Consider the following 13,166-nt stretch of genomic DNA (forward strand, 5'->3'; position numbering starts at 1 on the left):
TATATCCTCCACCTGTAGCTGTGTCCATCTTTACTGGAGTCGCTCTAGCAAAACTGGTATTAAAGATGCTGTCAAAGGGAGATTAAAAGGCCCAGAGGAGGTGGTGAAGAGGAAAGACTGGAAAGGAAGTAGCAATTGGAAAGGGAAAAAATGTTCTTTCCCATGACTTTGGGCTCAGGAGTTCCCTTGGAGCGAAATCGAAAGGAACAATTGATTTCTGAAGTTGCCCTTTCAGTGATTCCCTCGAAAGGGGAAGCACGAGGAATCTGTGCAGCCAGCTAGCTTGCCGAGTTAGACATGAAAAGCTGACAGGGCGAGGGCTTTACGTAACAGCACTATCTGCATTTTATATTAACTTTACTAAGCACTGTTTGACTTTGCTAGTGCAGATGATGTGAAGTGCATGCCATGTAAAATGTAATTCTGATTAAGTATAGTTTCTGCTGTTCATGTGAAGTTTTATCTAGCTTTGAGGGAAACAAGACAAACTGACCTGCCAAAGGATCATATTGTCTCACTAACGTGATATATTTGTATTGGCTTCACATAGGAGCGGAATATGGCTGCCTGTTAGCAAAACACTAAAATAGGCAGCCAAGATGCCATACACCTGTGTAAAACAATGTCCTGATCAGATGCAGCACCCAATTCTTTGCTATTATCTGCTGTGTGTGGTGTTTAGAACTTTGACATCTCATGTCGGATTTATCCTCTTTAATCTCCCTCTAAATTAAAAACAAGCTAAGCCCCTTTTGGAGATATTACAGAAAACCACATTTCCTTTTTATGCTTCCTTAAAGAACTCAATTTTTCTGTCTCTTCTCATCAAGCAGAGTAATTTTAGGCTGTTAGAGAAAGTTCATCACTGTAATTGGAACCATATTGGTCATTAAAGTTGACAGGCTGTTGAGCAAGTCACTCATCGATTCCCACCACTCAGCAGACAGCTCCCAGCGCTTGCTAAAATGTTAGTTTGAATTTATGAAAAGGAAGCAAATCCATTTCACCTCCAGGGAGGGGAGAAAGCTCAGAACTCATCCTTGCCTTTATTTATAAACAGTATTCGCATGCTTCTTCCCTAAGCAGATTCAAACTATTCATTATTTACTTTAGCCCATAAAAGATCCCCCTAGAGCTCTCTCTTATAGGTTGAAGTCGGTAATGCATTTGGGAAGGAGAGTTGAGCTCTCCTGCCTCTGAGTTGATAAAACAACAAACCTCACATGACATTTCTGAGCTTAAGGATATTTAAGAAGGATAATGGTTCTTTGTATTTACATAGAAGGATCTCAAAAATGGAAAGAGGTGGGTGTTATTACTATCACTTTGTAAGTGGGGAAACTGAGGCACAAAGAGTTTTAGGACCTGATCCAGTGTGAGTCATTACATTGATGTCAGTGGGCAGTTGATCAGACCCTAGATGAATACTAATGTCATTCAGGCCCCAATCCAGCAAAGCACTTAAACACGTGAGTAGTCCAAAGAGCGGGACTTATCCTCAGTTGGTGTAACTGTGAAGCTATGACAATGAACAGAAGCCAAGAAGCTGCCGCCATGTATGTAAGTGCTTTGCTGGCTCCTGGGCTCTGTGATTCAGTGGCATAGCTGGAAACAGAACACAGGAATCATGACTCCCCATTCATTGTTCTAACCACTGGACAACTCTGCCTCCCAGTTTGACACTATACAAGTTAATGTCTGTCAGTATCTGGGGAGCAGGAAAGCTTTTTAAAGAGATTTGTGCATGATAGATAAATTGGCTCATCTCAAACAGATATAAAGCATCCAGACATAGGGTGTTATTTCAGAAATGCTTCAGATACAACCACTTGTGGTTGTGTTTCCCTTCACCATTCTTTCGCCTGCTCTTGATGAAGAGCAGCCATTCCGGGTTATCTTGATCTCCCATGTTTTTGGGCTCTTTAGAATAAAGATAAAAAGAGATTCTTTAGCAAGTTGTTAACACGTATCCTCACTCCCCACTCCCATTCCAAATACAAGGAAAACAACTTGATTTACTTCACTTATTACTGGAAAAACATTCTCCCCTCACCCCCATTAATCATAGACCAAAAATTGTCTTTTGTATGTTTGAAGCTAGGGGGCAATGTTTTACCTTCTTGTCCAGCCGGCTTTCAAGCCCTTGGCATGCTATGGAAATAAATCTGACATTAAAATACTTCACTTTGGATCTCCGGTTACTGATTTATTACTGGTGCGCCGTAGCAAGTAAATATTTCTCGCAAGTGTTCTCAGTGCATACAATGAATCCCGCACACTCCATGCTAGAAAATAAGGATCCACTTAGGGATTTTTTTTTATCCAGTAAACTTTATTTATATATAACAACAGTACAAAGTGAGTCCTTGGCTTGCAAAATAGGAGTGTTTCATATTTACAATAGGTACACAATCATATATTAGAATAACAAAAAAAACTTTTCTCCTTGGAACATTTTTAAATACTTAAACTTTCTTACATTTTTTCCACAACACTTGTAAAAACAACAAAAACCAGACAACTATCTTAAAAAAAAATATAATACAGAACTCCAGTGTGTCAAATATAAGGGGAAGGGGGGAAAAGCTAGAGAAAGATTACAGTTGTGTGGGGGTGGGCAAAGTATGCAGTTCAATTTATTATCCGTGACAGCTTGCCTTGTAAGTGGTACGCGTTTATTTTTAAGAGATGGGTCAAACAAAGTAAGAAGCCCTTACACCCCTGCAAATCTTTATCCAAAAACTTAAGCCAATCCTTTTTTGAGGTTCAAGAAAGTTTGGTTCCCATTTCTTGCTCACCCCCTAAACCATTTTCCATATCAGTGTCCCTGCAAAAGTAGCCATTAACAAATGAGCACTCTCCGTGGTACCATAGGGGTATCTGGCTGTAGTGCATTTTGAGTATAAGAAATAGCATGGCAGAGTCAGTATTATGGAATGATGCTTATTTACTTTTTGATGGCTTTCCCTATATGCACATCCATGTACTGTCTGACTCGAAATGACACAAATACTACAGGAGAGGCTGTTTTCACCATTTCCCCAGCCCATCTGCAGCAGGAAGTGCTAGAAAGCGCAAGAGATTTCTGGGTTGATTTTGCAGACCTAAGAGGCCTGGAGAGTTCAGATAAGTATCCCAACTTCTGGTTGCTTTACTGGAACCCGCCAGTCTGAGTTATTTGCCCGTTGCGCGGGGGAGGGGGAAGACTTTTTACATGAGAGGTAGGGGGAGAAGGCTAGATAATACAAAGGCAAATGGGAATCTTTAGACTGAAAAAGATAAACACAGAGACAACGTCAGTGTTAACAATACAGTCAAAACAAATGGTGTCATTTGAATTGTGGCCTGATTCATTTCATGTAAAGCCCTCAAAGTGACGAGTCTCAGACACCCACGACGAGCTGCTTGTTAAGCAATTTGCTCCAGTCCGTGTTTATTACTAACCGGGGCAGAACACATGACACTCAGGTGCGTTAGCCACTCACCTACTGCTGATGCAGCAGAAAGATATGCATATGCAATGGAACCTTGACCTGCTGAAGGAAAACCCTCCTTCTGACAATTATCCCCAAGCTGTCATCAAAACATCCCCCCACATCTGAGCCATTGCCAGCAAGTACAGTAAAACATTGAGGGGATCACAGAGGGTTGTAGAGAGCTTACGAAAGCTTGATATAAGATGTTTGTCCTTAACTTAATTGGGAAGAAATGCTCACCACCTATTTCTGTACTGATTGGCTTGTCACATTGTCTTGAACTAGCACAGGACCTTTGGAAAGTGGGGGGGGGAGATTTTTGTGAGGCAAGAAGAAAAAAATCAAGGTCTTCCTTTCAAACTGGAAGCCTTTATGAAGGTAAGAGGTAACCATGTCCCTTGCAGAACGGAGTCCCTTGCACTATTGCTTACTGGAAATTGAACAGTGATGTTTCCCTTCTGTGAAGCCTTTTAAACAGAGAGAAACACATTTAAAGCCTTCGCAGTTTTAAAAACTACCCCACTTTTAAAACTAGTCTGACTGGCCTACATTTAAATTTTGCATTTTGGATTATTCAGCCCAGTGGCTTCTGACTAGCATTGCCTTTAGAAACTTCAGTGCATAGCTTTACATTTTTAACCCAAAAGATTCCCCCAAGTAGTATCTAATTTAAAAAATGGGGCTGCCCCATCCATATTAACATTGCAGGACCCTTTTGCTACCACATACATTAGCCCTGCGCCTCTCACCTGCTGATCCTGACAAGCCTGGGACAAAGGGTTAAAGGCTGAAGGGTACTTAGGGTGGGGATCAAGTTTTCACTGAAGACACATTCAATATACAGATCAGACTGTTCACCAAGCTTTATCTAGCAAGTAACTATATACAACATCACAGCTCTCTGTATTATTGGCTTAAGGTTTATGGTACAATGGAATACTGAAATATGAGGACTGAAGCTTTGCTGTATTTTTAATGCATCTTTGATGTTGGTTATTTATCCTTCTCTGAACATTTTTTATGTCTTTTCTCCAGAGTGCAGTCATCATTGAGTTTCCCCCTTATGTCCCAGCTCATTCAAGTCATTCTGTTTTTGTTTCATTTAGACTGCTGAACTGAGTTCTTCTGACAGGCAAAGACTGAGAGCACTGGAAACTGAAAGGAGAACTGCCAGCGACAGGGGGAAAACACAACCCTGCTGCTAATAGGAAACATTCTAGGCGTAGACTAAAAAAAAAAAAAATCAATGTTACAGAAGTAATTCTTAAGGATGTTTTACCCATTGTCAAATTCCTGAAATTGGGAGGGCATCACAGCAGCTTACAGACCAGCTTCTCTTCACTTCTTTTGGAGTTGTGGGCACTCAGTGTCTCTGGGAAATCAGACTCTTTATGGGCATGTCATGTAGGGCAACAAAAACAGAGGTATCCCAAACCAGTAGCTAATGTTGGACCCTTGGATCTAAGTGACATATCCAGGGTCACTCTGAGTCAGGAGTAGGCAAGAATGGACCCCAGAAATCCTGATTCTCTGGCTCTCTACTCTAATCCTTAATCAACGTTCCCAGCCAAATTGTTACATGTATAGAAGGTAGTGAGATTTTTGGTAAAAATCCATTTAAAACATTTATTAGCAATAGAATATGTTCTTTAAGTGGAGTTGTGTTGTCTGGTTGTTTAGACTGCATAGGACAAGCATTGCATGCCAGGGAGAGGAAGGATTCCATTGGCACAAGAGGAGAACAGCTGCATGCAGTGGCCCTATTATGCCAGAGCACTAGGAAAAGATTTGCATTTTAAACATTCAAAATAGTGCGTTACTCACACACATTTCCCTTTTCTCCCTCTGTCTGCAATGTTTCCCATTAGCAGCAGGGCTGTGGCTATTTTATTTAAAATGCTTGTTTGTCATGACAGTTCTTAATATAGCTACAGGGCATTCTTAATATAGCTAGACACTATGAAGGCTTCAGCAGTTTTCCTATTCTGATTTCTCTTGCTTCACGTTAGGCACTGGGAGATCCTCTTACCCATCCTCTATGGGAAGAAGCAGACAATATGACTTCCACATCTCTGTCATAGCATTTTGGTGCTAAAGAGCAAGGTCCCAGCAGAGGCAAGCCTGCTGATAAGCTGGGACTCTTGTATAGGGTTTTTTAATAAAGGCTTTCAAAGTGGAAAGGCATTTGGTTAGTACTTTGCTATCCCTTGGAGTGGGCTCTTTGATGGCTCAGGATACTGCTCACCAGCAGAAGATTAAATGGAATTATTTAAATAGCAGCACCAGACACAGAAATTCCAGAAATAACAGTTTCTGCTCTGATGTCAAAACCCTTGAAACAAAGCAGGCTAGTGACTCATAACACCAAACCAAGTTTGGCCCTGTGCAGGGAGGGAAGCACTGAAATGGATGTGGAATCATTTCATCTAAGGCAAACTCAGTGCCTCCCTACCAACCAAACCTGGAGTCAGGTTTGCCTGCAATACAAAGAAAATACCATTTTGAGATCTGAAGCTTTACCCACAAAGGAGCTGAGAACAGGGCAAAGACTGCCAGGGTCTTGCCCTAAAGGGACAGGCTGTTTCATACCACAAACTTCCTTTAAACTTCTACCATATAGGAGAATAATAGAAAGTAGCAATGGAACAGACTTGCTAGATCACATCTTGTCTATCCCTACTCCAGCTGGTGTTCCCTATACTACACCTCTAATTCCAGTCCTGTTTTACCTGATTTAAGTACTGAGGCTTCTGCTGCGTCCCTTGGGAGACTATTCCACAGTCTAACAGATTCTGGTAATCAGTTAAACATTTTCCCCTTTTGCTCAGTTCGCTCCAAATACCCCTAGTTATTAACCTCAAATATTCTCTCCCTACTCTGTGCTTACAAGTAGTCATGGAATATAGATATATTATCCCTCTACTCATCACTTAGCCAAGTTATACAGGTTCAGTTCTTTTCATCCTTCCTCTTAAATCAATCCCTCCAGGCCCTGTAATCATTGTAATTTTTCTCTAATCTTCTTTACCTTTCAACAGGATTAGGAATAATACAGCCTCTTTTCAAGCTGCCAGCCAGCAGAGGGTGAGAGAGTTGCTAAAGGACAAAAACAAAACAACTAGGCAGGACTGACATATTTCATCCAGCAGAGGAGTGGTAGAACACCCACACACAACCATGGACATCTCCAGTAAAGAAATCTTCTGCAGAGAGCCACTCAGGCAGAGGCACTTACATAGGGAGATCTAGGCCAGGGGTCAGCAACCTTTCAGAAGTGGTGTGCCAAGTCTTCATTTATTTGCTCTAATTTAAGGTTTTGCATGCCAATCATACATGTTAACATTTTTAGAAGGTCTCATTCTAAAAGTCTATAACATATAACTAAATTATTATTGTATGCAAAGTAAATAAGGTTTTTAAAATGCTTCCTTTAAAATTAAATTAAAATGCAGAGCCCCCCGGACCGTGGCCAGGACCCGGGCAATGAGAGTGCCACTGAAAATCAGCTCATGTGCCGCCTTCGGCACGTGTGGCATAGGTTGCCTACCCCTGATCTAGGCTCTGTAATGCACTCAGGATTTCAGCCTTGACCGGAGAAAAGAACTCAACAAAGGAAGAAATCCTGAGGAACTGGACATAGAGAAGGGCAAAGAGTTTGTATGATGTTTCCTGCCAGGAGTCAAAGCTCAGGGAGATGCAACAAGCCAGCCATTCCAGGGAGAAAGAAAGTGGCATAGGCCTTGTTAAATAAAGGATTTAAAATGAATGGATATGAAGGCATCTGGGCCATTATGTGCTACACAGAGCAGAGTGGATGCTGAAAACTATCATTCACTAACATTCTGGGTGAAGAAAAACCAGGCATTTGCTTTCACAATCTTCAAACCTTATTGTCAGTCTGGTGCAAGTAAGTATTCAGCACAGAAGTGCTTGGGAGACATCCTGAAAGCAAAAATAAGACCATTTGACTTGGCTGACCAATCGGGGAACTATGAATACCTGAACCAATGGTCATAGTTTGTTTGCGGGGCTCAAAAACATTCACATAAACCATTTGGGGTGGATCTTTGTGAACAACAAAAAACAACCAAACAAAAACACCGTGTCAAAATTGAATTTTTTAGGGGCTATCACAAATGTGATGTGCTCCACTCTTTTGTAATGTCAGCAGCAAACATGTCAGGTTAGCAATTGCTCTGATGATTGGGTATTAAATTTGCCAGCTACACAAAACACTGTGATGTTAGGCCTTTACAGGACAGCCTCGACATTTCTACATGTTTTCTCTTTGACATCAGGCTCACCATACAGGCAAAGGGTCCCTGAGAAGGGAACTCTCTTGGTAACAGGCAGCCTGTATTCTGTGCTACTTCTCATATTCCCTTCCTTGCCCTGCTCTCCCAATGTGTCAGTAAATCAGAGCCTTCTAGTTGCAAAGCTTAGGCTATTGTGAATGTCAAAAGCTTTGGCTTATTGCACAGGGTCAGTCATTAGTATTTCTTTCAGGCTATTAATAGGACCAAGAGAAACTCTCAAAGGCAGATTATCAGGAGAAAGTGGACTTGGCATGGCTTTTCATGAATTGTAATTAAAACAGCGAGTTTCCTGAGTACTTCTCTGAATGTTTTTCCCCTCCCCTTCCCCTCTGTTGGCTGCATTTAGACTAGAAAACTAACAGTCTGGGACTCTCACTGTGTAGTTAATATAGTGTTCTTAACCTGCACAGCAATAATTTGACACAGTCCTCTCACACCCTTCTGCTGAAATGGTGCAGGCAGTTATCAAAATGGAATTTTCTTTGAGACACAGATTGAGAGCAGACTAAGGCCCTGATCTTCCATATGGATCCATCAGTACAGATCCTTGCACCTAGGTGGAGTCCCAACAACTTCAGCATGACTCTGTATGAACCGAGTGGTCCATGCTGGCAGATCCCAATGTATGATATTTAAGCAAATGCAGATGAGAAGTATTTGATACTCTAAGACAGCTGATTCATACTGCCTAACACTGTGATTATGAGTCTCTCTGACCTCAGTAATATAAGGCCTCCCTTCTCTTCTCAGACCCTTTATTAATCTTTTGGGAGCATATTGTTACTTTTAATTGAATCCTGCAGTTGAGAGATTATTTTGCTTGGGTAGCAGCAGGATTTAGCCCCCATCCCTGCAAAGTACTGAGTGCTCTTGACCTCACTGGCTTCAACCAGGTTTTGAACAGTACTTTATGTTGAGAAACATTAGCTAATACTCTTGTACCCCAATTATTATTACTACTCTCTCCATTTCAGGGATGACAAAAGAATCAGAGCGAGATGACAACTAGCCCGTGGCTAGCACACTCTGCCTCTCCACAAGAAAACTTAAGGCTGGTCATTTTCAAGTCTGGTTTTGATTCCATTAAACAAACTCTGGTAGCTATTTTGCTGCAACCACCAAGGCTCATATGGTCGATACTTCTGTTTCCATTAGGTCTAATCACCTCCTCCTTCCCCACTGCAGTCTGCACAAATATCAATATTTATTACAGAGAGAAATATTTACAGCATTCCATCCGCCGCTTGGCACTCTTTAAAGGGACAGGAAAGCTTTGGTTTCTTTTAAAGGAAAGACACTCACAAACATTTGCTTTTCGCTGTCCATGAAAAGATGGGCTGCTATGGCCAGTTGGAAACTGAACCTAACAGTGAGATACAGAGACAAAGGTGACAATGTTGGCTGGCACTCTTGAGTGCGTTGTTTTGGACTTTCTCTCGCTGTGAGTAAAGATTCTCCCTCTCCCCAACAAAAACAAAGTCCTATGCTTCACCTTTGGGTGACCTTGCATATGCTGAGAGAAAAATGCAATTGGAGTCTGTCCTGATCTTATGGGTAAGTATAAGTGTGTCTCAAACAGAAAAGCAATAAATATGTTATCTCGCTAGGTCTACGCTTTTCAAGTATGACTTGCTGTAAACATTGGTTTTAGTTTGTTTTTTTTTTACTGCAAGAAATCACATTGTGGCTGGAACAAAATAACACTAGTCAACTAACAGCCCAAGCAACTAAGTCAGTCTCAGCCTAGCTCTGCTCGACTGCAAGATCAGCCAATTGGTTTTGCTTAAATTGCACCTGTAGAAACCTGCAATGCACCAATTTCAGTTTAAACAGTATATGACTTCCTTAGTTTCAAATGCCACGAAGGGCAGAACATGCTTCAGGAACATGAGTAAAGCAAACAAAAATACCGTGGAATCTTTACACTGGGGTGGAGCTGTGTTTTGAAATGGAATGGAAACAAGAGAGAAAAATGTTTAAAATCAGACCTACCATCATTCAACAGTAAGTGGGATTTAAAAAATATATATATAATATCTATATATTGACACTATATAAATACATAGATAAAGCTGGATTTCAAGACAAACAGGTTAGATGATCTGATGGTTCTGTAATTCAGGTCAAGTTCTTTCTGGTGCCACTGGATTTATTTCCAGCTAAACTATTATCTTACTTTGTGTAAAAAGGTTTGGTGCAAACTTGTGCTCATATTTTTTAAAAGTTCCCAGGAACAGGAATAATTTAATTTTCCAATTTTTTGGATTAGCATAGGAGTCTATTCGCAGAATGTCTGAGCCACACACCACGGGAAACTGACGAGTGAGAGAGAATTTGGAACTGAATTTTGTTGACTGAATTATCTGTGTGGCCACTGTGGTTGCTTTAATTTTTTTCTTTCCCTCTTTTTTTTAAAAACCTTTACATACTGTTTTCATTATTTCCTAATATATATCAAATGATTTTCATGCAAAATAGCAGTCACGGAGGCATCCAGACTTCTCAGGTTTCTTCCTTCCACATACATGACTTGAAGAATTACTCCAGCTTGATCCTATTTTGCGTTGAGATGCACTGTCCTTCTTGCTGTCCTTTCAAACTGGAATCTAAATGATTTTGAACTTAATATCTGGGACAATCCCTGCTTCCCCCAGAGGATGTTTCAGTATTTCTATGGGTCCAGTGCCTTCCTTGCTTGTTCGTACTCTTCATTCCCAAGGGTAACTAGTTCCTTCTCCTGGTCCTAGGAGCACCATCTCCTTTCTTCAGCTCTCAATAGACATGGCACAGATAAGCTGTTCTACTTTGTATGCCAAGCGCTGCCTGCGCGCCTGCTCATCCTGCTCCAGAGCCCCGATGATCTTGGTGCAAAACAAACACGATTAATGTAAACATTCCAGAAAGGAGAGAGAAAGAAAGAAGGGGAGATGAGGGGCATAAATAAATAAAGAGATAAATACTCAGAAATGGACTCTAGGTGTTAATGATAACATGCAGCAAAGATACCTAGGATGGGTCCAGTTTACTGAACTCCCTTCCCTGGGCAACACAGCAGCAGTGGTGAGTGAAGCTGGTAAAACAGAAGTACTTGGGGCAGGCTAAGTTAATGCTGCTGAGCCAGACAGATCTGGCAAGCCTTGCCCAGGACTTGGGAGGGCCACCTGAGACATACGGGTCACTCCCCAATCTGAATGCTCTCCGCACTTGGAGGGCTGAGGCTGGCTTGTTGCTGTCAATCCCTACCCTTAGCTTTGTTCCTTCAACCAAACTTAACTAACAAAACCCAAAGCACTGAGTGCCCTTCCATTCCCAGCCATGCTGATTTTTTTGTTGGACTGTTTGCTGCATGTTATACCATCAACACAATCATTTCCCTGCTCTTATACCGTTGACTCTACATCCTCTGTCTCATTTAGCATGAAAGTTATGAGATTTTAGTCCCTAATTGGAAGATGGCTGTGGCATTGTATCATAAATGCATACATGCAATTAAATGACAAAAACCTTTCTTTTAATGGATGTAATTGCAAAACAGGTTCTTCTCACAATGAAAATGAAGGGGTGGAACAGATGGCGAGAACTTGGTTTCAAGTGATACATTCATTAAAGGAGCCCATGCTGCCAGCTTTGCTGTGACATGAAATTTGTGCCATACTGGAAGTTTCCAGAGGATGCTGGGATTTGTGACAGAGTTTGCTGGGGCAAGACGATTTTTCCCTGCATTTGGAAGTGGGCTGGACCGAGGGTGCACCCAGGTTCAGGAGTTCAGAGCTGCCCACACAACACTTCAAGGGATTGGTTCTCATGGGATGTGCTACACTGGCAGCTCTGGAGACCAAAGCCGCCTGCTGGCGCAAAGCACAGGTACAGCACAGCTAGCAGCAGTGCAAGCTTCAACCATGCTGCCCTACCAAACAGCTGTCAAGGATGAGAGGGGAAATTGGCCTCCAGGCCCCATTCTGTCTTTGGCCTCCCTTCTGAGACTGCCAGCCAGGAAGCCAACTGTGCTGTGTGGAGAAGCCTATCCATGCCAGGAACAGGACTGGGGCTAACCACCTATCCAGGGTGACTTTCAGTCACTACCAAGTCAGAGTGGAACTGAACTGCTGACCTAGAGGTGAAAGGCTCCATATCCCACTTATATGCAGAGCCTCCTCCCAATGGACTCTATCTGTCTAAGGTGGCTTGGTGGCAGGATTGCCACATATCCTGTGGCCCGGGGGTGGGGGGCCTGCTCACCTCTTCACTGTACTTGCTGACATAAGAGTAGATCTCATTGAGCGCGCTTAGCATGTTGAACTCAATGGCATGCAGGCGTGACTGCTCCGCGAGGTAGGCATTCATATCCTGGTCACTGATGGCTGGGAGCTTTGCAATGTCTGCATAATACCTAGGGAATGAAAGGTGAGAGACAAATGAAGAACATATTGGCAAGGAAGGGCACCATGTACGCAGCAGGGTGCCCTTTACATTTACTCCTGAATGTAAAACCCCAAGGGTTCCGTCTCAGCTAGCATTCATTGCCCAGAACGAGGGTCTGCAGTTCTATCTGGCCTTTGTGAATTCTGAAAGGAGCCAGCAAGGCCTCTCCTCTCTATTGCTCCTAACCAAGCAGGAGCCACAGCAAATCTGGCCCTGTGCATATCAAAGGAAACATTTTGCCCCACACTGATATGCAGCAACTTCTGGGGTCCTGGGAACAGAGAAGCTTTAGGACTCTGCACAGTAATACTATGTAATCTCCATCCAGAAAGTATACCGAAGTGGAGAAACTAAGGGATAATAACTTATCCAGTGGAAACTACGGGGCGGATTTGCGTGAGGCAGAAAATGATCTGAACTGCAATCTGGGTCAGGCATCAAGGCTAACACTCCAAGATAGTGCTGTGGGATCTTTAATGGTTGAGGTCTCCGTTGCACATCTGATCTGACAGTCAGTGCCGGCCATAGCAGCATGCGTGTTTGAACTGTACTGTTTGCTCTCTACCTTTCAACCATCCTACCACGTTTGCTTGTGAACCTGCCAACTGGGAGGCAGAATGGATCACCATTCATTCATTGTCAGCATAAAATTATTGAGGAAACCTCTCATTTTAGTTGAAACTCTACCATTAAAAATTCTTATTATTCACTACATTCCTCTGATTGATAGGTGGTCAAAAACCAGCAAGACTATAGGTGACACACCTGTCCAACAAGAACATAAGAACGGACGTATTGGGTCAGACCAATGGTCCAGCTAGCCTAGCATTCTGTCTTCTGACTGTGGTCAGTGCCAGGTGCTTCAAAGGGAATGAATAGAAGCATCTGCCAGAACCGTTGTCCTCCTGCAAATGTTCCTCTGCTGAGAGACCTACACAAAACCTGACAGTGA

The 13,166-nt window shown here is 42.3% G+C and overlaps 1 protein-coding gene across 1 annotated transcript in view; it reads right to left on the minus strand.

The window, feature by feature from the left end:
• Positions 1-6,960: 6,960 nt before the first annotated feature.
• The window catches only part of PLXNA2 (plexin A2), a 334,324-nt gene continuing 328,118 nt past the window's right edge, over positions 6,961-13,166 (minus strand). The window contains 2 exon segments of the mRNA XM_030561685.1: positions 6,961-10,653; positions 12,032-12,182. Coding sequence (XP_030417545.1) covers positions 10,558-10,653; positions 12,032-12,182 — 247 coding nt within the window. The 3' untranslated portion in view covers positions 6,961-10,557.

This window comes from Gopherus evgoodei, chromosome 4 (genome assembly GCF_007399415.2).
Source record: "Gopherus evgoodei ecotype Sinaloan lineage chromosome 4, rGopEvg1_v1.p, whole genome shotgun sequence".
NCBI classification, from domain to species: Eukaryota; Metazoa; Chordata; order Testudines; family Testudinidae; genus Gopherus; species Gopherus evgoodei.